This window comes from Rhinoderma darwinii, chromosome 7 (assembly GCF_050947455.1).
Source record: "Rhinoderma darwinii isolate aRhiDar2 chromosome 7, aRhiDar2.hap1, whole genome shotgun sequence".
Classification (NCBI taxonomy): Eukaryota; Metazoa; Chordata; class Amphibia; order Anura; family Rhinodermatidae; genus Rhinoderma; species Rhinoderma darwinii.
Genome location: NC_134693.1, coordinates 112048375 through 112072609, shown reverse-complemented (window position 1 = coordinate 112072609; position 24235 = coordinate 112048375). Strand labels below are relative to the sequence as shown.

The following is a 24235-nucleotide window of genomic DNA, read 5'->3' as shown; positions in this document are numbered from 1 at the left end:
GGATTCAGGATACAACTAAGTGACCATTTGCAATAACGAACATGGGTAGACACAACAACGCTCAGGCACTGGAAGGAGGGCAGGCTGGACTTATGTAGGACATGGAGCACAGGGACAGGCTAGGGTAGAATATCGTGGTGTGCGCGCTGGCCCTTTAAGAGGCCACCAGGGTGCGTGTGCGCACCCTACGAGCGCGAGGCTCAGACAGGAGCAGTACATGACAGCGTCCCCGAGAAGGAGGAGTAGGACACCAGAATGAAGGTCATGGATGCTGGCAGACGTTAGGGGAAGCTGGATAACGGTGAACGGCAGCCGCCAGTGCTACAGTACCCCCCCCCCCTTTACGCCCCCTTTTCTTAGGATCAGAACGCAAAAGGAATCTCTTGATGAGCGCAGGAGCATCAATGTTCTCTTCAGGTTCCCACGATCTCTCCTCAGGGGAAAAACCCCGTCCATTCAACCAGGTAGAAGATTTTTCCTCCTACCCTCTTATAGTCCAGAATCTCCCTGACTTCGAAGATGTCAGAAGCACCACTGGGAGAAATTACAGGGCCAGGAGATTTGCTGTAGCAATTCAGAACCACAGGCTTTAGGAGGGACACATGGAAGGAGTTGGGGTTTTTTAGATTCGGAGGCAGCCGTAGCTTATGACACAGAATTGATCTGTTGGAGAACTTCAGAAGGACCAAGAATTCTGGGGGCGAATTTGTAAGAGGGGATTTTCAAACGAATATTCTTAGATGATAACCAGACTTTGGATCCAGGAAGAAACTGAGGAGGGCTTTTTCTATCAGCATTTCTCTTCATGCGGTCTACCTCCTGTGGAATAGAGAACTTAGTTTGCTGGCAGATATAAATTAATTCCCCAAATTAAGAGTAAGCTGCAGGTACTTGAGATGTAGCAGGCACAGGAAGAGGAACACCTGGATGTTGACTGTAAAAAATGAAGAACGGGGAAGAAGCAGTAAATTCACTCGTGTGGTTGTTGTAGGAGAACTCGGCCCAAGGAAGGAGCTGCATCCAATTGTCGTGTTGAATAGAAATAAAATGATGAAGATAATTTTCCAGTATTTGATTAATCCTTTCAACTTGGCTATTAGATTGTGGGTGATAAGCAGAAGAAAAGTCCAATTTCACATCTATACACAGGGCTCTCCAGAATTTAGAAGTAAATTGCACACACCGATCAGACGTGATATGGAGTAGCAGTCAGTTCAGACGAAAGATATGCTGTATAAATAAATTTGCCAGAAGAGGAGCAGAGGAAAGGCCAGTCAGTTTGATGAAATGTGCCATCTTAGAGAAGCGATCCACCACGACCCAGACAGTAGTGCAACCTGCAGAAGGAGAAAGGTCAGTGCTAAAAATCCATGGCAATGTGTTGCCAAGGACTATCAGGAACGGGCAGAGGTTGGAGCAGACCAGCAGGCTTGGAATGAGTAGACTTGTCTTGGGCGCAACTGGTACATGAAGCAACATAGTCCACAACATCTCTAGGCAGCATGGGCCACCAGTAGTGACGAGAGATAAAGTCCTGTGTTTTACGGACACTAGAGTGCCCAGTCAGTTTGAAATTGTGTCCCCAGAGGAGAATCTTTCCTGTCTGCAGAACGAACAAAAGTCTTTCCTGGAGGAATGTCTCTGATTTGCAGATGATTAATGGCAATAATCCTGGGAGGATCTATGATATATTGGGGAGCCTCCTCCGATTCATCCATCTGAAATGACCGAGATAGGGCATTGGCCCTCACATTTTTATCTGCAGGGCAGAAGTGGAGCAGAAACTGGAATCGGGCAATAAACAACCATCTGGATTGACGAGGATTTAATCGTTGCCCAATGAATAGCGCGCTCCAGCAGATGTCTCCATTCCTCCAAGGCCAACTTGACGGCAAGTAACTCCCGATCCCCAATGGAGAGATCAGTTTGGAGAAGAAGCCACAAACCACTGCCTAACCCCTGGAGTTTCTTTGAAACAGAAGGGCTCCAGCACCAACGGAAGAAGCATCAACCTCTAGAGAGAACTGTCGAGACACGTCAGGATGGCGAAGAAATGAGGCTGAAGTGAAGGCACTTTGAGACTGGTAAATGCGGACTCTGCCTCTGGAGTCCAAACCTTGGCGTTCGGCCCCTTCTTAGTGAGAGCAGAGATTGAAGCAGTCGGAGATAAACTTCTGGTAAAAATTTGCGAATCCCAGAAATCGCTGTATAGACCAAAGGCCCTGTGGACGTGTCCACTCTAAGACAGACTTAATCTTCTCTGGATCCATGTTGAGACCACGATCTGAGACAATGTAGCCCAGGAAGAGCAAAGAGTTCCTCTCGAATATGCACTTCTCGAGTTTTGCGTATAGACTATTCCCCCTTAACCGCGACAGGACTTGGCGGACATGCGAACGATGCCTCGTCAGATCTGGTGAGTAGATCAGGATGTCGTCCAAATATACCACTACACAGACATACAGTAGATCCCGGCAGATGTCATTTACAAATTCCTGAAACACAGCTGGAGCGTTACACAGACCAAAGGGCATCACGCTATGGTTGTAGTGACCATCTCAGGTGTTGAATGTGGTCTTCCATTCGTCCCCTTGACTGATCCGGATCAGGTTATAAGCCCCGCGTAGATCCAGCTTTGTAAAAATCTTGGCCCCACGACTTTGTTCAAAGAGCTCTGAGATTAGTGGCATAGTGGCAAGGGGTACTTCTTTATGACCGTGATTTGGTTTAAATGTCGGTAATCTATACATGGGCGAAGCGAGCCATCTTTTTTCTTGACAAGAAGAATCCGTCTCCGGCCGGAGAAGAACACTTCCAGATGAACCCCCTCTCAAGGTTCTCCTTGAAGTAAACCGACATTGCCTAGGTTTCTGGTAAGGAGAGAGGATGGACCCGTCCATGAGGGAGTGAGATTTCAGGGAGCTGTTCAATAGGACAATCGCATGAATGATGAGGAGGAAGAACCTCTACCTCCTTTTGGCTAGACATCTGCAAAGCTGGCATAATGTGGAGGTAATCCAGAGAGTGACAGATGCAGAACAGGACGAACCTATGGCAGGCAGCGGTGAAGACACTTGGATTCCCATTGGAGGACCTCTCCACAACTCCAGTCGAGAACCGGAGCATGTAGATGAAGCCAAGGCAGGCCAAGCTGAATGGGGTTGATGGTTTTAGGCAAGACGTAGAAGACTATCTGTTCTGAGAGAAAGATTCCGACTCAAAGACTTAGTGGTTTAGTGATGGACAGAATAGGATAGGCAGTTGTTGCCCATTCACAGAGGTGACTGCCAGAGGTCTCTCCAGAGGAACTGTGGACAGATGGAGACTATCTACTAGGTCCTGCTGAATAAAATTTGTAGCCGCACGGGGAGTCCAGATAAGCAAAGACAAAGTGAGTTTTCTCCCGGCGGACCTCCTTGGCACGTTCCTAGATCCTCATGTTGATCCGAGTTGCCAACAGAATAAGGGCATCCAGGGTGCATGGTAGGTCACGAGCCGCCAGCTAATCCTTGATTTGGAGAGACAGTCCTTTCCAGAAAGTAGCTACTAAGGCCTCATTGTTCTAGGCAAGTTTCGCTGCCAGGGTACGGAACTGGATGGCATACTATCCTATCGTCAATTCCCCTTGACAGAAGTCAAAAGTCAGAAGACAGGCAGCTGTGGAAGACGTCCGATCTGGTTCCTCAAATAAAGTCTCTAAGAATAGCCATAAGTCAGAGCATTCCCAGATGGGATTAGCCCATGCCAGAGCTTTGCCAGAAAGGAGAGAGACCATGAATGCGATCTTGGTAACATCAGAGGGGAAAAGATAAGCGTGCAATTTGAAATGAATCTGGCATTGGTTAATAAAGCCTCTTCAGGTCTTAGCATCTCCGTCGTAGCGAGGTGGTAGAGGCAGAGCGATTCCGGGCCCAGTACTGACTGGAGGAGCAGCAGGAGGTGGTGTAGAAGAAGCAGTTGCAGAAGGAAGATCCAAGCGATTAACAATAGAATTTACTGCCTGGAGGAGCTGATCCTGTCTAGCTCGGAGGTCACGCATGTCTGTTGCATCTATTGGATTACTGTCTTGGGTTGACCAGCGGGATCCATGACCTGAGTGTGCTGTCAAGGCTATGGGGTATGTGGACGCACTAGATTTGGCAGACACTCTGTGTAGCAGACGGCACTCTGCGTAGCAGACGACACTCGGCACAGATGTCACGTTTCACAGAGGATGAGCTAGACGCCAACACTAGACTTCACTCAGGAACAAACACTATTACTGGATACGGGAACACCGGATACAACTAAGGGACCATTTGCAATAACGAACATGAGTAGACACAACACCGCTCAGGCACAGGCAGGACAGACCTATGTAGGATAGGGTAGGGAAGAATATAGTGGTGCGCACGTTTAAAAGGCTACCAGGGCGTGTGCACAGACGGGAACAGTATATGCCGCCGTCCCCGGGAAGGAAGAGAAGAACGCCGGCACGAAGGTAATAGATGCTGGCGGCCGCTGTATAGTATTGTGATGCATGAAAAACTGTCCCACTGCATTAAGACAGCAAAGCTAATCTTTTAGGGATGTGTCTGTTAACATCCTTGTTTACGGTTTCCACTAACAACCGTTAGATCTGGTCTATTTCAGACATTATTAGCATATGCACAGTTTATACCATAAATCTCTGATAGCTGTGGGTCCCAGCTCTAGGACCCACATCTATATCGAGAACAGGGGTCTTCTGTCCCTGCATGGGGAGGGAGCCGCTGCATCCAGGTGGAGACTCCATAGCAAGGTGGCCAAGAGTACGCTGTCATATGAGTGAATATGATTTCTCTAAACAGCAAAGCACAGAGTTGCATATTATACGCATATATAAACTGTAAAATGGTGTTTCTTGGTGAGTTGCCTGACCATAACAGACCAGAGAAGGACTCTAATAATTTCTGAAATATTAAAATACAAATATACACATTTTAAGTCGTGATACTGAAACGAATGTCATGAAGTTGTATTAGGACAATTTTATACGTAGGTTTACATATCAAGAGAATCATTATTGAGTATGATTAAAAAAAAATGCTATTTGAAGACGACTTACAACAGCCACTGTTTTAGCTTTGTATGAGGTCATCTTACCATAAAGCTCTGGGGTCCCGGGTTTGAATCCAACCGAGAACAAAATCTGCATGGAGTTTATATGTTCTCCTTGTTTTTTGTAGTTTTGCTCTAGGTACTTTGGACACATGGTGTTAAAAGATGGACATTCACATTAAGTCTTTGTTCACATTGGCATCATACAATATGTTCCGTTTTTACAGGAACCATTACGGATCCATTCGGAACAATTTTGTAACAAATACAGATAGTTCTGATTGACTTATGAGTCCTTCAGGTTTCTGTCTTTTATCTGTATTTTTTTTTACTAAATAGAATAGTGCATCATGGTACGTTTGTTATGTTTGTAATAGATATAGTAAACCCTACTTTAAAGGGAAGGTGTCACGGAAATTTTTTTTTTTATATGTTATTGCTTATTGTATGTCATTAAAATAAATTTTATTTATTTGTCTTTTTGTGTTGTACTTTTTTTTTCTTTCTTTTTTTTACTTCTCTATGGGGGCTGCCATATTTTTTTTCATCTCTGTATGTGTCGATTGACGACACATACAGAGATGGAATACGGCACATACATCCCCATAGAGAATGCGAACGGGAGCCGTTCCATTCACTATAGCGTACGCTGTCTATGTGGGAACGGCGCATGCGCCGCTCCCACACAGTCCAAAAGGAAGGTCTTCCGGCGCTATTTTCATGTGGACCGGAATCCGCGGCCGGCCAGTAAAATGACTACTTCCGGTCGCAGCTTCCGTCCATATGTTCAGAAGCAAGGACTAGGAGCGGAGGCAGCGGCGGCGGCAGGAGCAGGTAAGTTATGTTTGTGTATGTGATGTGTGTGTATGTTCGTGTTATACTGTGTGATTACCACTGTATCTAATCCTCCTACACTGTGCATTCGCTCAAAAAATGGCGGCACACAATGTAGGAGGTTTGAACATTCAACCCCCTCCTTTCTCCTGGCACCTGTTTGAGGACACTAGAGCAAGTGTGTCTTCTCCAATTTTGCAGCATAAAGCAATGCCAATGCTGCAATTTTGGGAATCGCTCCCTCTAGTGACCAGCACATGGAAATGTTATATATTAGATTCTAATTTATAATATTTTCTGACTTAGAACAATAAGTAATCATTTATATACTAACAGTTTAACTAAAAAAAAAAAAAGAAACATTTTTCTAGTGACACATTCCCTTTAACCCCTTAAAGACCAGCCTATTTTAGACCTTAAAGGGAATGTGTCGCTAGAAAAATGTTTTGTTTTTTTTAGTTAAACAGTTAGTGTATAAATGATTAAACATTGTTCTCATTTTTTTAATTTTTTCACGAGTCAGGAAATATTATAAATTAGATTCTAATTTATAACATTTCCCAGTGCTGGTCACTAGATGGAGCAATTCCCAAAATTGCAGAAATGGCATGTGGTAAAGCAACCACATTGCTTTATGCTGCAAAATTTGAGAAAACACACTCGCTCTTGTGAGCTCACAGAATCCCCCCTCCCTTATCCTGGCTAGTGCCAGGAGAAAGGAGGGGATTGAACGGTCAAACCTCCTACACTGTGTGTCGCCATTTTTTGAGCTAACACACAGTGTAGTAGGTTTACATACAGTAGTAAACACACAGTAAAACACGTACATACACAGAAATAACTTACCTGCTCCTGCCTCCGCCGCTCCCTCCGGTCCGTCCGCTCCGTCTGCTCCCTCCGCTCCAAGTGCTTGCATTAGAACACAAGTCCGGAAGCCGCGACCGGAAGTAGTAATCTTACTGTCCGGCCGCGGCTTCGGTTCACAAGAAAATGGCGCCAGACGTCGCTCGGCCGAAGACCTTCCATTTGGACTGTGTGTGAGCGTCGCATGTGCCGTTCCCACACAGACGGCGTACAGCATAGTGAATGGAACGGGTCCCGATCGCATTCTCTATGGGGATGTATGTGCCGTATTCCATCTCTGTATGTGTCGTCAATCGACACATACAGAGATGAAAAAGAAAATGGCAGCCCCCATAGACAAAAAAAAGTGCAAAAATAAAAAAAAGTAAAACACAAACACACAAATAATTTTTTTTTTAAATAAAACACTAAAAGCAAATTGATATAAAAAATTTTTTTTCGCGACACCTGTCCTTTAAGGACCAAGCCATTTTTTCAGTTTTTCCATCGTCTCCCTCAAAGAGCTATAGCCTTTTCATTTTTGCGTCGACATAGCTGTATAAGGTCTTGTTTTTTGCAGGGACAAGTAGTATTTTTTAATAGCACCATTTTGGGGTACATAGAATTTAATGATTAACTTTTATTAACTTGTTTTTGGGGGGGGATAGACAAAAAATAGCAATTTCGCCACACTTTTTTGCGTCCTAAATTTACACCGTTTACCGTGTGGTATAAATAACACAATAACTTTATTCAGTGGGTTGTTGCGATTGCAACGATACCAAATTTGTATAGTTTTTGTATGTTTTACTACTTTTACACAGTGAAAACACTTTTTTTTCAAAATTATTTGTTTTTGTGTCTCCATATTTGAAGAGCCATAACGGTTTTATTTTTTCGCCGATGCAATTGTAGGAGGGCTTTTTTTTTTGCAGGACGACTTGTAGTTTTTATCGGTACCGTTTTGGAGTAGATGCGACTTTTTGATCACTTTTTATCACATTTTTTTTAAGTCTGGATTCAAAGAAAACCGCAATTTTTGCAATTTTTTACAACGTTCACCGTGCGGGTTAAATGATGTAATAAGTTTATAGTCGTGGTCGTTACGGACGCGACGATACCAAATATGAGTAACTTTTTTTACTTTATTTTGTTTGCTAATAAGAAAGCAGTTTGTAAGGGGGAAAAGTGGGTTTTTCATTTTTTTTTTCACGTTTTTTTCACTTTTTTACTAGTCCCACTAGGGGACTTCACTATGCGATTATCCGATCGCATTTATAATACACTGCAATACTTCTGTATTGCAGTGTATTATGCCTGTCCGTTTAAAATGGACAGGCATCTGCTAGGTCATGCCAGAGGCATGATCTAGCAGGCATTCACGACAGGCAGACCTGGGGTCCTTTATTAGGCCCCTGGCTGCCATCGGAAACACAGACACTCGGCGATCTTATCGCCGGGTGTCAGTGGGATGAGAGGGAGCTCCCTCCCTCTCTCCATAACCACTCAGATGCAGTGTATGCTATTCAGCACCGCATCTGAAGGGTTAAACGGGTGAGATCGATACCAATATTGATCTCACCCGGTCGAGCAGGGACGCCCCCAGCCCTCAGCTGCCTCTGGCAGCTGAGAGCAGGGAGATTTGACAGCTCCCTGCTCTGTTTACTTATTCCGATGCAGCGACGTAAAAAGTCTATTGCATCGGAATAAGGCCCGTTAGTGACCGACGTAGAAACACTATGGGCCAGTCACTAACGGGTTAAAAGGGTTGTCCAGGCACGTACAACTGATTACCTATCCACAAAATAGGTTATCAGTATATGATCGGTGGTGGTCCGACACCCAGACCTCACACCGATCAGCTGCTCCGGCTGTCTCCGAGCACCAGCCTTTCAATCCCGGAAACAGGTGGCTCTGACTACTGCATAGCGGCTAAGCAGCAGTACTGCAGCTTTGCTCCTATTCAAGTAAATAGGAGCAGAGTTGCTGTTCTGCAGCACGGCCGCTATGCAATGGTTGAACCATCTGCTTCCAGCACTGAATACTGCATAACATCCGGCGCCCCAAGGCAGCCAAAGCAGCTGATCGTTGCCGGGTTCCGGGTGTCGAACCCCCACCGATCACATACTGAGGACCTATCCTGTGGATAGGTCATCAGTTGTCCGTGCCTGGACATCCCCTTTAAGTTGTTTGTCGCACACAGTGACTGCTATATTTGGTAATTTTCCACATAGCATGGGATTTCCAAAGCGGACGCAGGGTCCTTCTATTGGCAATGGCTTTTAATCTGTATATAATTGCTACTTTTTTTTTCTTGAGTGAGTGTTTATGTTTCTATTGATAAAAGTTTATTTAGATGTAATGATCACCTTATTTAATCATTTTTTGATAGTCTACTTTCTAAAAATCTATTTGGTGCCTGAGAGAAATAGCAGAACTGAATTCAATCTAATTGGAGCCTGGAAAATTACTGAACCATAGTCTACAATAAATACAGTCTGTGTATTCATTCAGGAGAAAAAGACCAGTTACACAGCATTTGCATTAGCAGGGGGTGTTACAGGGAGTTTAGAAGAAGAAAAAATAGTTGCTGTTACATTTAGGCCGGATTCACATGAGCGTGTGCGTTTTGCGTGCGCAAAAGGCACTTTACAGCTCCGTGTGTCATGATCATATGGTGCGCGGTTGCGTGCTTTTCGCGCAGCCACCATAATTATGACACTGTATGTTTGTAAACAGAAAAGCACGTGGTGCACGGACTTTTTTTTACGTTCGTCTGAATAAGCCCTTAGGAGAAGATTGTGACTTGCAAAAACAATTGTGAAAATACTTAAACAGAGTGATTCTTCCAGTGCAATATTTTAAACAAGTTAATGTGGATTACTTCGAATAAATAGATAGGATAAAGAGAACGATACAGAATATTGGATTCAGGATTCAAGAACACTCAGCACTGGGCTAGCAATAATATCTCCTTATTGTTTCTACTGCTCTAACTAAAACTTTGTGACTTAAGGGGGTTCTCCAGGACTCTCCTTAGGATAGGCAATCAATGTTTGATCAGTGGCCTATGAGTAGGTCTATATGAGCAGCTGTATCATATACTGCAGTTGTTCCCCAACCCCTGTGCTGTGCTGATCAGCAGGGATCCACATCCACCGATCCAACATTAATGGCCTAGACTAAGGCTAGGCCATCAATATTAAAGACCCAGAGAAGCCCTTTAAAGAGGCTCTGTCACCACATTATAAGTGGCCTATATTGTACATGATGTGATCGGCGCTGTAATGTAGATTACAGCAGTGCTTTTTATTTAGAAAAACTATCATTTTTTTCTGAGTTATGACCTATTTTAGCTTTATGCTAATGACTTTCTTAATGAACAACTAGGCGTGTTTTACTTTTTGACCAAGTGGGCGTTGTGGAAAGAAGTGTATGACGCAGACCAATCAGCATGATACACTTCTCCCCATTCATTTACACAGCACATAGTGATCTAGCTAGATCACTATGTGCAGCCACATACACACACACACACTAACATCACTGAAGTATCCTGACCATGAATAGAGATGACTACCAGCCAGGACGTGATGCCTATTCAGAATCCTGACACTTCGGTAACGTTTGTGTGAAATTTACAGCACAGCAAGCGTAATCTCGCGAGATTACGCTGTAAACTGTCATTTAAAACGAGATTACGCTTCCTGTGATCATTGGTTTGAGACAGAGCTATAACATACACCAGAGGAGGCTAAATAGTAAATAAAAATCTTCCAGTAGACATCACAGTCGGGGCCAGTAGTTCTAGATGTTGGGCCACCAGGCTATTCTCCTACAGAAGTGGAAAGACTGCATTCTCACAGGTTTATGTTTGTGTGCTTGGCATCACCCTTTTTTTATTTATTTGCTCGTTGTCGGATAATATAGAGACTTCCACCTGCCAAACATATCCGTCCCTGGTTCCTTTGTAGATCACCAAACTTATTCACCACAGAATTTATGTAGATCCCATTCTCAAAAATTGTAGCCACTCCTGACATATATTGTATTATGTTCTTATACCCAGATAGTGCTCTGTTTTTTCAGATATATTTTCTATTAGTTTCTTCATCTATTATGTCTTTTCAATTTGCTAATACTGCAAAATACACTTGTTTGAACAATATGTAGTGTATCTCCTTTAAGGTTACTCCTTTAGGATATATGACTTCGCTACAGCGGTGTACCACCCACTAAAATACGCTATTTTTGGTAGGTCTGTGGCAAAGAAGAGGAGCATTAAGTGGCTTTTGCAAACTATACACTTACGTCCATTTTCCAAGTCCATTAGGCAGAAAAGTGCACATCTGAGCCAACATTTAATGGATAGAGAAGCTGCACAGGTTCTGCTGAGTGAACAAGTTGTATCCACATGATCCGTGAGGGGGGTGAGTGCTGCACAGACCTCGAAAAGCTCAAAGCTCGCAGCCCTGAAGGGAGGACATAAGTGGGTAAAATAAGAGGAAGGATTTATTAGGGATTTCTGGGAGATTCACAGCCATAATGAATATATTCACCACAGACCCATTAACTGGGGCCGGGTGTTAAAGCTGATCCATTGCACAACCAAAAAACATATAACTGGATGTTAGCTGTTGTAGAACAAATCTGTCTCCTCTCAGCCCACATACAACTGATGGCTCTAAGCTGTTCTCTTTCACAATGCTTATCCTGGAAGGTGTTCTGTTTTGTCCACAGGGTTTCTTCTAGGATTAGATAGACTAGCCATAGTGCTGGGGGTCTGGAATACATTCTCTTGATCTGAGACTTGACATATCAGTGTCAGATGCTGCACATGGGGTACTAAATTCATATACAGTGACATAGATACAAAATCTGAACCTAGGTTCCTTTGGCCAGTAAGAACATCTTATCCGCAATTGTGGCCCTAGGGAACAGGTTTTTGGCCTGATCATCACCAGCAATGAGTCTTGGCAATCGATAGCAGCTTCTGTGTACTGCTGCCGCCTCCTCCTCTGGTACCTCCTCAGGACACGACCCTACTGGAACCAGGCGCGACTCTCCTCTTCACCACGGTTGACAGCATGAAGTTGTCGGGGCAACTGACACCTGATGACATCAGGCCTGGCAGCCTATGTAAAGGGGAATCAGCTGGCCATGCCTTGCCTCCAAATCAAGGTGCATCCTTTGTTTGGCTCTTGTTCCTATTACTTTTTGACTCTGATTCTGACGTCGGGTTTTGTTCCTGGATTACGCTCCTATCTCGCCCTTTGGATTTGCCACTTGGTCCTGTGGTTCTACTCCTGGTATCGACTCCTGGCCAGACACCTGAGTACCGATCCTGTCTCATTCTCCGAATTGCTACTTTCTGACTACTAATCCGTTGACAGCCCTCGACTACATTCTTGACTTCTGCAACGGCGCACCTGCTGCCAATCAGTTACTATTGGGAGTGCAACCTGGGAATTCGACCGAGAAAGCCATATATCCTTGCTGGGGTTAAGGATGAAGACCGTGAGATTCCGTAGACTCCACACCCTAATATAGGAAGGGCCAAACCGAATGCAGCGTAGAGGATCTATTTCTCTGGTGGGAAACGTAACATTGTGGGAATTAAACTAAAGATAGCCAAGTCTAAACTTGTGACAGATAAGGCCTAATGATCATGTGGGTGGCAAGGCAGTACAGAGCAACGAAGTTCAGGTCAATTGCCTATATCACTCTTTAATAGCAAGTGGTTTTGCATATTAAGTACTGTGAAAATATTAGGGACTTTTTTTTTCCTCCCAGTGGTCTGACCTTTACTTATCAGTAAGTTATGGGATATCCTGGCCATGTCAGATCTCTGTAGTGATCGAAGTTTGGTTGAACCCGAGGAAGTCAGGGTACTGCGGCTATAATACGGATGCTAACAAACGCCCACATTACGGCTGTCTGATATATTGAAAAATTACTGACTTGTATTGTATTGTTTGACTGGGAAGTAAATAAACGAAAAAGTGGTCCCTGACTTTTGCATAGTCCCAGTAAAATAAATGTCAAGTCTTCCTAGAGTGGTAACACAAGTTGTATTATATATATATATATAGTAGATCATGTTAAAGGGGTATTATCCAGGATCTTCACCGTCCCCTACATATTCTCAATTAACTTTGTGGAGATAGAGAGGGGGAAGTAATTTTTTAGTTGAGGGATATAGAAGACCTTGCTGCCGACGGTACATGTCTTAACAGGCGTTTTTGAAGGCAAGTGATCCAGCCTTTCATGATTAAAAGTAAAAGGGGAGCTGGATAATTTCCCAAGTCTACTCTGTAGATAATCCAAATACTGTTACTTCAGAAGGGCTGCGATAAAGGACTGGGCCACTATATGTGGACAGGAAGTCTTAACTATAAGGGCTATAGAGGTTGTACAGAAGTTGAAGGCGCCCCCAGGCCCTAAAGTCTGACGGTGCACAACAGCTTAGGCTTCGTTCACATCTGCGCTAGGGCAGGGTCCACTCAACTATCAAGTGCTCAGTATTAAAAAGCACTGCTGTGTGCTCTTATGTGGTAGGTAAGGCTTCGTTCACATCCACGCCAAGCTCCAGTTTTGACGTTCCGTCAGGGCTTTCCGTCGAAACGAAGCCCTGACAGAAACAAACGGAAACCATTGATTTCAATGGTGATGGATCTGGTCCCGATGGTTTCCTTTTGTCTACGTTGTACAAGGGTTCTGTCGTTTTGACTTAATCAATAGCGTAGTTGACTTCGATGGAACCCTTTCACAACGGAGACAAACGGAATCCATTGGCGCCGGATCCGTCACCATTGAAATCAATGGTGATGGAAACTTAAACCTTTGATTTCCCTTTGTGTCAGGGTCCCGTTCCAACGGATAGCTCAGACGGAACGTCAAAACTGGAGCTTGGCGCGGATGTGAACGAAGCCTTACCTACCACATAAGCGCACACAGCAGTGCTTTTTAATACTGAGCACTTGATAGTTGAGTGGACCCAGGAGCTTCAAGTTACAGCTCAGTGTGTACGTAAATAATTGGTCTGGCGACTTCGACATGTGAAACTATGCACTGAGATCTGCAACACAAATACTGTACACAGCAAATTCGCCACAAAATCCGCAAAAGTAGTTCCATGTGATTGATTGTATCCTTAGAGTTTAGATGTGATCCTTGCACAGTCATAGTCTGATTCTAGAAATAACTTTTTTCCTACACTTATCGGTAAAGCAGTTTTTGTTCAAGTTACCACTTTGATGCTAGATTTATCTATTGTTTTGGAGATAGTAAAAAGGAGATGTGCTTTCATCTTGTGGGTGGTAGATTAAGATATGATCTGATTTGGAGTCTTATTTAATAAATAAATATAGAATTATTAAAATAGCTAAAAAAAAATAACGATTATGAAAATATTTTTGTGTTTTTGCTGAAGAAAAAAGGTTTGCAGTTTATATTTTGGAGTCGGAGTAATTGACTTTTATCAGTGAACAGATCAAAGTTTGTGTCTGAAGTTCATTTATTTTACTTATACGTTCTCCTGGTGGTCTGAGATTAGATTTCATTTTCTTTAATGTATTATGCCTCAAAGTCATTTACTTAAGGGTCTAAGCAAACAAACGCTATTAGATGGGTTTTTTCATGGTGTGTTTTAGTCCGATAAATTCCATCTGAGACTTAAAAATTTAGCTGTCATCTGGTTCCTGTAATACTGAAGTGAAGAGGAGCCGGGAGTAATATGTATATATTTTTCTTTCTTTCTTTTTTTTTGTCTGGTCTAAGGTCTGATTTATACATCCTACAACAACAATCCCCCTCACAGTGAAACCAATATGAGCTGCCAGTCAATGTATATACCAAACGATATCCATGGACTGCTATCTTTCCATAATATCTTTAACACGTTGCATCAGACCACTGGCGGATTAAGTAGACCATAAGCCTTCGGCTGTTACCCAAACTTGGGCCCCCCCTTCTCGACTACGGTATTGATTGTCAAAATGACGGAACCCTTGCACAACTAAGACAAACTGTAACCACTGGCAGCGGATCCGTCACCATTGAAATCAATGGTGATGCAAACAGAAACCTATGGTTTCCATGTGTTTGTCAGGGTCCCGTTCTGACGGGAAGCTCCGACGGAACGCCGCAACGGGACCCTGACGCAGATGTGAACGAAGCCTTAAATGTTGTGCTCTTTTCTAAGTCATTCATTTGTAAACCTTCCTGAAGAAGGAGCCTGTGTAATCTAAAAGCTTACATATATAATTTTTCTTGTTAGCCAATAAAGGTATCATATACCTACAATACGTTTGTCTTTTTTGACCAAAAGTATTTAACATTGCAAACCAATATCCCACAAATGCATCTTTCCAGTTACATACAGCAGGTATGTATATAAAGTGCAAGTGCTGACAAATACCAATTTATAGATGTATACAGTTAGTATAGGTAAGAAAGAAGCAAGTGGCAAAAGGAGAGATAATGCAGGTAGAGACCTGAGGAAGAGAGGACGCTGATGTCCAGACTCGTGTTTCATCATATGATTTGTCAAGGGTTGTATAATTGATTCATTCAACTGATCTATTTATAGTGATACAATAAAAAATATCTAATGAACATATATGGGAACGGGGGCTGCTTACCTTCCTTTAGGTCCATGATCAGTGCCTGGGGTCTGAATTAGTTGAGTCTGAATTCATTTTTAAGGCTGGTCTGATGTTGGATTAATTGTAGGGGGTCTGGTCTGCGGTCTGATTAATTTTAGAAGTCTGGTCTTGGTTCTGATTGAGAAAGTGAGGAATTTTAAACATTTTCCGTTTTTCTTCATTATACTTCTTAATCATCTTAGTGGTGTCCAAATAATCGATCATAAACTATTGGTCCTCCACTGAGCATTGAACAGTAGATCTTTATTCTGGCCATCTCACTATGCACCTTAACTCGTCAGGCTAATAGCTGGGCACCAGACCTACACCCCTTTTGGACTTCGCTTCTGGCTACTAGCTCTTAGGGCAGTTCTGGACTTGTGACCTAAAGGAGAATGGCAGAGCAGAAGTGTCAGCTGGATCAGCAACGCCAAGAAGCAGTGGTAAGCGGAGCAATGTGGAGGGAATTCATGGATGGTAATGTAGAAGGTTTCTGTGGCAGGCACTCTGGCATCAATAGCTGGCCTACTTTAGCAAGGGCAGTTTTACGGTGGCATACTGTTATGGGGACATTATGATTGACACACGCTCTTTTGGTGGCATCTGGCATACATTTAGCAGAAAGCCTGAGTTCATATCCTCTTCTGCATACATAAACATGGGGACAGATCTGGTTGACACATACTGTTTTGGTAGTACTTGTGGCTGGTGCATGCTGTTTTCATGGCATGGTGTGCACTGTTGTAGGAACACTTGTGGCTGGATGATGCTCTTATTGTGGTGACTGTAGCTGACGCCTGCTGTTATAGGGTAAACTTTTGCTTGCTGTTATGGTGACATCTGTAGCTGCTGGAGAAGAAAGCATAAAAACGTACGGCGCCACATAGTGCAGATCACCAAATGTAATGGAATAAAACAGAGGAAAGTCAACTGAGCTCACCTCTTGGCATCGTTCTAGCACAGGCACAACGCTGTTGTAGACTTATAATGAAATAGGTATCATTAGACCGCTGCAGCCAGGTCCCATCCGGTTACCGCTGTAAGGTATTTGCAGGAAGAAAAAATTGGTGGACCATAAACGGCGCTGCTAGTAATGAAGGTAGAAGCGGTTCCAGTGTTTGGAAATACAAAAATAAATAATTTACTGTAAAGGACTGCACGTTTCAACGCTGAACCAGCGTCTTCATCAGGCCAAGTTACTAGCAGCGCCGTTTATGGTCCACCAATTTTTTCTTCCTGCAAATATCTGTAGCTGATGGATGCTGTTCTATTTGCTACAGAAAATCAATTATCACCTCTCCTTTGTTCTCTCCTACCCCTAAGGGCCACTTACATGGGTCAATGATCGGGTGATCCGGTGTTCATACAAACCCTCGTTCCCGATCATTGCCCTGTGTAAAGAGGATAGCGATCAGCTCGTTCATTTCTGCGGCCCAAAACATGGTTGCTAGTCGGCAGCACATCTCCCTGTGTAAAACCACCTTTATACTAAGTATCTTCATGTTGCTACTCCAAGGCCCTTGGTTAAAATGTCCTTATCTATGCTGCACATGCCCAGTAGTGAAGTTAAGCTGGTCTTAAGACCAGAGGAGGAAATTTCACTACTGGACAAAGGGACGTTTCAACACTTTGGTAAGCCCAGTGCAAAAGTTTCATAAGTGGACCCCCCTCCTGAACAGACTGGAGCCCTGAGGGTGAATACGGTCTTTGTCGCAATGATCGGTCTGCACTGAGGGCTGTGAGTGCCAGGGCTGTGATGTAGTGTTCTGTACTTATCACACGGTGTCCTGCTCTGTTGCTCAACACTCCTTCCTTCTTTTATATCCCCTGCCTTTCCCCCTCCCTACTCTGCGTCCAGCCAATCACGTCAGCACTTAGCTCCGAACGAGCTGATGCTGCACCACCACTCCCTTCTAGCCTGGCCAACTGGGAAACTCAGTTTCCTGACAACCAGGAACAGTACAAAGTGTTCATTAGGGCTCATTCAGACAAGTGTGTATCACGTCCGTGTGATGGCCGTTAAAACAACGGATGTATCACGTCCGTCTGACGGCCGTTAAAACAACGGCCGTCACACGGGCTCATGTATTTCAATGGGGCCGTTCACACGACCATTAATTGAACGGAGCGTGTGAAGGGTCCGTGAAAAAAATAGGACATGTCCTATTTTACCGCATGCCACGCATCCCCCCCATGGACTCTAGTCTATGGGGGATCCATGACAATGCGTCCTGCACGGGTGCCCCTCGGATGTGAAAAACGTTAGTGTTTCTTGTCCGAGGTACACGACGCTCATCTGAATGTAGTCTTTAACTATGTCTGCGTCCAGAGGATGCGTTCTTTTACAAATGTTTGTAAAGGCAGCCTGCATGGCTAGGTACTTGATTTTATACACCTGTGACAATAGGACTGAATGAAGCAATGATTAAGAGGTGTGTCCTAATACTTTTGTCCATATAGTGTATATAACTGCATAAAGTATTTTGAGTGCACATTGTTCTCTCTTCACATACAACAATACCAACTACACAAACATTTATACACATCGAGCAGACAATCGGGTTTATTATATATGAGCCATTTATGAGTCGGAGATGGAGTCGGACAGTGAATAAAAAGATACGTCGGACGTTTGTCTTACTGACTCCACAGCCAGGATTATGGGTAGCTTACGTACCAGAAATGACGGACTACCCCGGCCTTCGGAAATATTTCCTGATTATGAGAAATATAGTTTATAATAATACTATAACTTGTATATCTCTATTGTAAATACGCACTGCGATTTGACTATGAAATGGATTACCCTCCCCCACTGTATGATAACGAACTCTTGTAACCCCGTCTGGGGCTGTTACTGAGTCCTCTCCAGTCCAGGATGTTTGCACAGTATAAACTTCAGTGTTCAGATCATATCTAGTAAATAAGGTTTATTTGACTAATGTTGGGGGGAGCACGGAAATCCAAAACTCTGAACTCAGAAAAGAGGCTTCTGTAAAGGAATAATAGATAAGATCAGTTGTGTCTGGATTGTAATTGTATGACTCCATTATTTCCATAATTGTGACGCTACTCAAATTTCACTATGAGTTTAGTCTAAGAGCAGGCACTCTTCATTCACTCCTGCTATATACCATTAATGCCACATGTCCTCTGACAGCAGAACAAGTCCGTTAAACTGTATGTTACGTACCAGGGTACAGTCATATGGTGTGTTCCTATGTAACCTAAGCACCTTGTCTTCTCCATATGATTAATAATTGGAAACGTTTTGTGTATATTTTTTATTTTTTCTGTGTACTTTTTAGCGGTGACATTTTACGATGCAGATTACTGAGCCTGGTTCTCAAATTTCACAGCAATCACAGTATATCCCACTCTGTGGGATATTTGTACATCCATAGATATCTTATTATTTCAGTAATGTCTACAATTCACTGTAGAAGAAAAAGAAAAATGAAACTGACAGGAGTAACAGAAATTCAGCTGTGTTGTTAATGTGCTACTTGATTGTTCATTTATACCTCATGTACAGCAGATACTCAATGGGCGAAAGTTATTGAAGGGTCGTTATCATTTCATCTTATCTGGGTATCTCATCTGCAGGCTGAAGTGGCAGCACATTTATTGGTATAGTTGCTTAGGCAACCAAGTAACACTCTAGGCCTCTCCTACACAGGTCACTGGGGCGGTGGGGAAGAAGATGTGGGCATCGCATATTTGCCTCGGTAAATGTTCCACCCAATGTATCAAATTCTTTTTCCGCCATAACTTCGGGCAGGTGACCCGGAGAAAATGAGTGGCACTTTAAGTATAATGCACCAAAGTACATGGTGTGCACCAAATTTATCATACATTTTCATCACTTTTTACGCCCATCTTGACCTTTTTAAGAAATTTTTAACAGGGGTCATAAAATGTGCCAAATTTATTAGTCTTGCTGACAAATTATTGATGTACATGTACGACAACAATGAGGTGACGTAAAGAAGAGTAATGAGTCCAACATGTCTAGCGAGCTACACCAAATATATGACATCACATGCACCGGTTTTATATATTGATCCCAATTTGTACCATTTTGAACAACTTATTATTTCCATGGTAAAAAAAAATTAGTATAGGTAAATGTATTTCATTAAAAAAAACAAAAAACATTATGCTTCTTCCAGGTTAGTATTAATCTCGCAATTTACCTGGATCCCAAGTAGCAGATATCATGGGATCTCTGGTCCAGCGCTCTTCAGGGGGGTTCCTATTCCGCTATATAAAGAAATACAATTTATATACATGTCTATGATACTTCAATGATCAGTTGTAACCAATGGAAATTTATTCCATCAGTCGAAACGTGTATAGGACTTACGTCAAGTAATTCCCTCCTATCACTGATAAGTTTAATCGTTTTATAATTTATTCGGATCGGATTTTACATGTGCAGTCATGAGCACAAACAATATCTTGTTCCCGTAATTTCCAGTGCCTTACTATGTATGCCTTGTTACCAATGTTTCTCAATAGTTAAAAATATATATAATGGAAAGTTGGTCACATTGGAGCAGATCTTCCAGTTTATGACCAATTTATGCCCCTATGTAGACACTAGATCAGAAGTGGCCAAACTTTTTCAGTATGGGATCTACTTTTTGTGTAGCCTGTTTTTGTTGATCAGCTTGTTTGGCAGGCCGATTGACGCTTCTGCAATTTTTGGGGGGGATTTCCATTTTTTGGATGCTTTAGTGCATAATAGTGATAGTAGACACCGTTGTACTTGCTTCACAGCCATATCTTCTTCATACATGACCATACTGCTCCTTCCCTCTGCTCTGGCTAGAAGGTATATTAGCCATCGGGGGCGTATAAAACCCACACCAGTTAATAGCACAGTTCAAGACTCACAATTCTCTATATTATTCAAAATTGAGCATTTTACTAGAAAAAGGTGGTGATAGCACACTGAAACATAGACCTCTGAGGTTGCACTTTTCCAACTTCTACAGGAGAACAGTCTGGGTGCCCAACACAAAGGTGTAATGGCTTCGTCTGTAAGGTCTATCGGTAGATCCTGATCTACTATTTGGCCACCATTGCATTCCATCGTCATCAGATCCCACTAAAGTTGGTCGAAATTCCATTTAACATCTGTTGTCTGATAGCCACCTTAAGTGTTCTCTGGTTGTTTTGTACTGTTTCAGCAATTAAATCCCTGAAATGAATGGTGTTATATTATTAGTAGTAATTTTACGAAATACGCTGTTGCACACCAGCAACCTTTAACTTACATTAGATTTGATTGCTTAAATGTCAGTGTAATTCACCTTGTTCTGTGTCATGGAATTGTCATACGTATAACAATAGGTGTTTATCAAGTCTTTGAGCCAACTGACCAACTTGACATTTTCTTGTGTTTTCTTTGGCAAAGTCTTGTCAAGTCAATTACAGGACAATCTATCCTTCCCTTTTAATAATTGGGAAAACAAACAGCCTCTGTAGGTGTATTGTTCTCTTCATCACTGATTGTTGCCGGATACCCAAACTACTTTTTAAATGGAACACAAAGAGAATGACGATTGTGTGTTTTTACTTAAGGTTGTAGACCAGGAAGGAGATCCGAATGGTGCTGTTCTGGGGTGTGGATTGGATTTTATTAATAAGGGCAGGTTGTATAGATATGGAATATGTGACTGAAAGTTTGTTATTCACTCTATTTCTTTCTATATCCTAATTTTTTAACAGGCTGTTTCTTTTCCAGAGCTATATTGTCATTAATGGTATATGTAGCCGACATCTAAATAAAACATTGCCCTTAGTAACATAAATATTTGACATACGAAGGCCTGGTTTTTACTGTTTTATTGTAGGAACTGTCTTTCACAATAAACGACAGTCTAGAGTTTTGCCGACAGGCTCCAAGGGTAACCATGAAGAATTGTGATTTCCTCCAGCTGCCCTTCACTAGTTGCAGATCTCTTTTGTTTGCTTCATGAACAATCTGATAATAATAGTATATTAGGAATTTGTAAATAAATGTAGCATTAAAACTTTAGGTGGTTTGTTATTTTTGCATTAATGGGATGCCAGATTTGTTCTCTAAGAATCCAAAATTTCCAACTACGTATATTTCCAAAATACTTGGTGTGCCTATAATATCTTAGATATTCAGGAGATTTACAATACTCCCATGTCTATTAATGTTATCAGCATCATCTGTCTAACTTCTAAATGTGTATTCGAAACTGCTTCTTTCCTTCTTGAAAGCAACTCCGTTCTTTCTCGGCCCAGGACCCGATCTTTCGTGGCCATGGCCTTGTCCTCTTATAGCCATTGCTCTGTTCTTTCACGGCTACGGCTCCATTCTTTCCTTTCTCAGACTGTGCTCCCTCACTGTCCTGGATTTTTTTTCCTCTCAGTTGTGGCTATGCTCCTTTCCCTTCTTGGCTCGGCTCCTTTCCCTTCTTGGCTCTGCTCCTTTCCCTTCTTGGCTCTGCTCCTTTCCCTTCTTGGCTCTGCTCCTTTCCCTTCTTGGCTTTTTTCCTTCCTGTACTTTCACAATATTCAAGCCATAAGCCCATTTTGGCTCTGCTCCCTTCTCTTCTTGGCTCTGCTTCCTTCTCTACTTGGCTCTACTATTTTCTCCTCTTGGCTTTGCTCTCTTTCCTAGTTTGCTCTGCTCCCTACCGTTCTAGGTTCTGCTCTCTTTCCTTGTTGGCTCTGCTACTTTCCCTTGTTGGCTCTGCTCCTTTCCCTTCTTGGCTCTGCTCCTTCCCCTTCTTGGCTCTGCTCCTTCCCCTTCTTGGCTCTGCTCCTTCCCCTTCTTGGCTCTGCTCCTTCCCCTTCTTGGCTCTGCTCCTTCCCCTTCTTGGCTCTGCTCCTTCCCCTTCTTGGCTCTGCTCCTTCCCCTTCTTGGCTCTGCTCCTTCCCCTTCTTGGCTCTGCTCCTTCCCCTTCTTGGCTCTGCTCCTTCCCCTTCTTGGCTCTGCTACTTTCCTTTCTTGGCTCTGCTCCTTTCCCTTCTTGGCTCTGCTCCTTTCCCTTCTTGGCTCTGCTCCTTTCCCTTACTGTACTTTCACAATATTCAAGCCATAGGCCCATTTTGGCTCTGCTCCCTTCTCTTCTTGGCTCTGCTTCCTTCTCTACTTGGCTCTACTATTTTCTCCTCTTGGCTTTGCTCTCTTTCCTAGTTTGCTCTGCTCCCTTCCGTTCTAGGTTCTGCTCTCTTTCCTTCTTGGCTCTGCTCCCTTCTCTTCTTGGCTCTGCTTCCTTCTCTACTTGGCTCTACTATTTTCTCCTCTTGGCTTTGCTCTCTTTCCTAGTTTGCTCTGCTCCCTTCCGTTCTAGGTTCTGCTCTCTTTTCTTATTGACTCTGCTCCCTTCCCTGCTTGGCTCTGCTCCCTTCCCTGCTCGGCCCTTCTCCCATCCCTGCTCGGCTCTGCTCCCTTCCGTGCTCGGCTCTGCTCCCTTCCCTGCTTGGCTCTGCTCCCTTCCCTGCTTGGCTCTGCTCCCTTCCCTGCTTGGCTCTGCTCCCTTCCCTGCTTGGCTCTTTTCCTTCCTGCTCTTTCCCAATATTCCAGCCATAAGCAATATTTTACAGAGTACCTCGGAATTGTGTACTTTATAGTGAATTTTTAGCGGGAAAAAACTTGGGTTTCATACTTTTAAAGATTAAAGGCAGATCTCTAGGATATGCCATAAATGTATGATTAGAGCAGGTCCGACCACTGGTTCCCCATCAATTACAAGAGTAAGCACTCCATCAAGCGCTTTGTTCCCTTTGGTGTTTCACCCGACACAACTTTGGTCCCTGCACTGAGTTTGGTATTGCAGTCTAACCAAATTCAAGTGACTGGAGATAATATACAATACCAGTCACAGAACATAAAAAAATTTGCTGTATTTGGTAAACCTCAATTGGATCCCTTTATTCTTGTGTTATCTCATTAGGGTCCCAATGATCGGATCCCACAATCACACACTAATATTGTTTCCTTCAAACATATTTTTATGTTTTCTATAAGATTTTTATACTGTGGCTGTTCACTTTTTTTCTGTGCTGTTATGTCATTAATCTCTCCTTATTACTCTTTTCAGATCTGGGACATGAGTGATGATGAAGTGATCTAACAGCAAAGATCCCGCATTGTGCAATAAAAGTTGGGACACATCACAATCCTGCTTCTCGTTCCCTGGCTGCTAATAAGTAGAACATGCTCATTTTGTCTTTCTATTAAATTGTAGAATGTTGGTTTTTTTTCCTCTTGAACTTCATTGTACATAGTATACGGTTACAGATCAGATGTACTTTTCTATTTTCCCAATGCTGACGTTCAAATTCCATAATTCTAGGGATTGACTAGGATAAAAAAAAAAATTCAGCTTTTTTTTCCCCAGAACTGCGTCACTTCTGTTCATATTTGGTATTGAAGAATTCAAGTGAATGGTGCTGAGCGGCTGTGGTGCTGTTTTTTTGGAGGAAAAAAAGTAGACCCTTGTTTCTAATCCTGGACAACAAAATTTATTTTCATTTCACCATCTCCCTGTAAATAAATACTTCAAAAATAAAACAAAATTAAAATATTTAAATAAATATATATAAACCTCAGAGCTTCTGTAGGAAATAAAATATACATGCAAAGTTATCCTAAGCTAGCCATCTACATTAATATAACTCTTTGATCCCTGCAGATCAGCCATTTCATATAACATATTACAAAGATTTTTATGAATGACCATTTTGAAAGAAGTCCTATATCACCCATGAACAGTCCTATATAAACCTTGAAGAGTAATAGGTTGTTATGTACAGAGATCTTTTACTTCAATACATTATGTTTACAT

The 24235-nt window shown here is 42.7% G+C and overlaps 1 protein-coding gene across 4 annotated transcripts in view; it reads left to right on the top strand.

Moving 5' to 3' along the window:
- ATG7 (autophagy related 7) overlaps window positions 1–23642 on the top strand; it is a 259880-nt gene extending 236238 nt beyond the window's left edge. For all 4 annotated transcript variants that reach the window (XM_075833851.1, XM_075833852.1, XM_075833848.1 and 1 more), the window contains exon 19: window positions 23489–23642. In XM_075833851.1, coding sequence (XP_075689966.1) covers window positions 23489–23521 — 33 coding nt within the window. In that variant the 3' untranslated portion in view covers window positions 23522–23642. The remainder of the gene's footprint in view (window positions 1–23488) is intronic.
- Window positions 23643–24235: the final 593 nt, after the last annotated feature.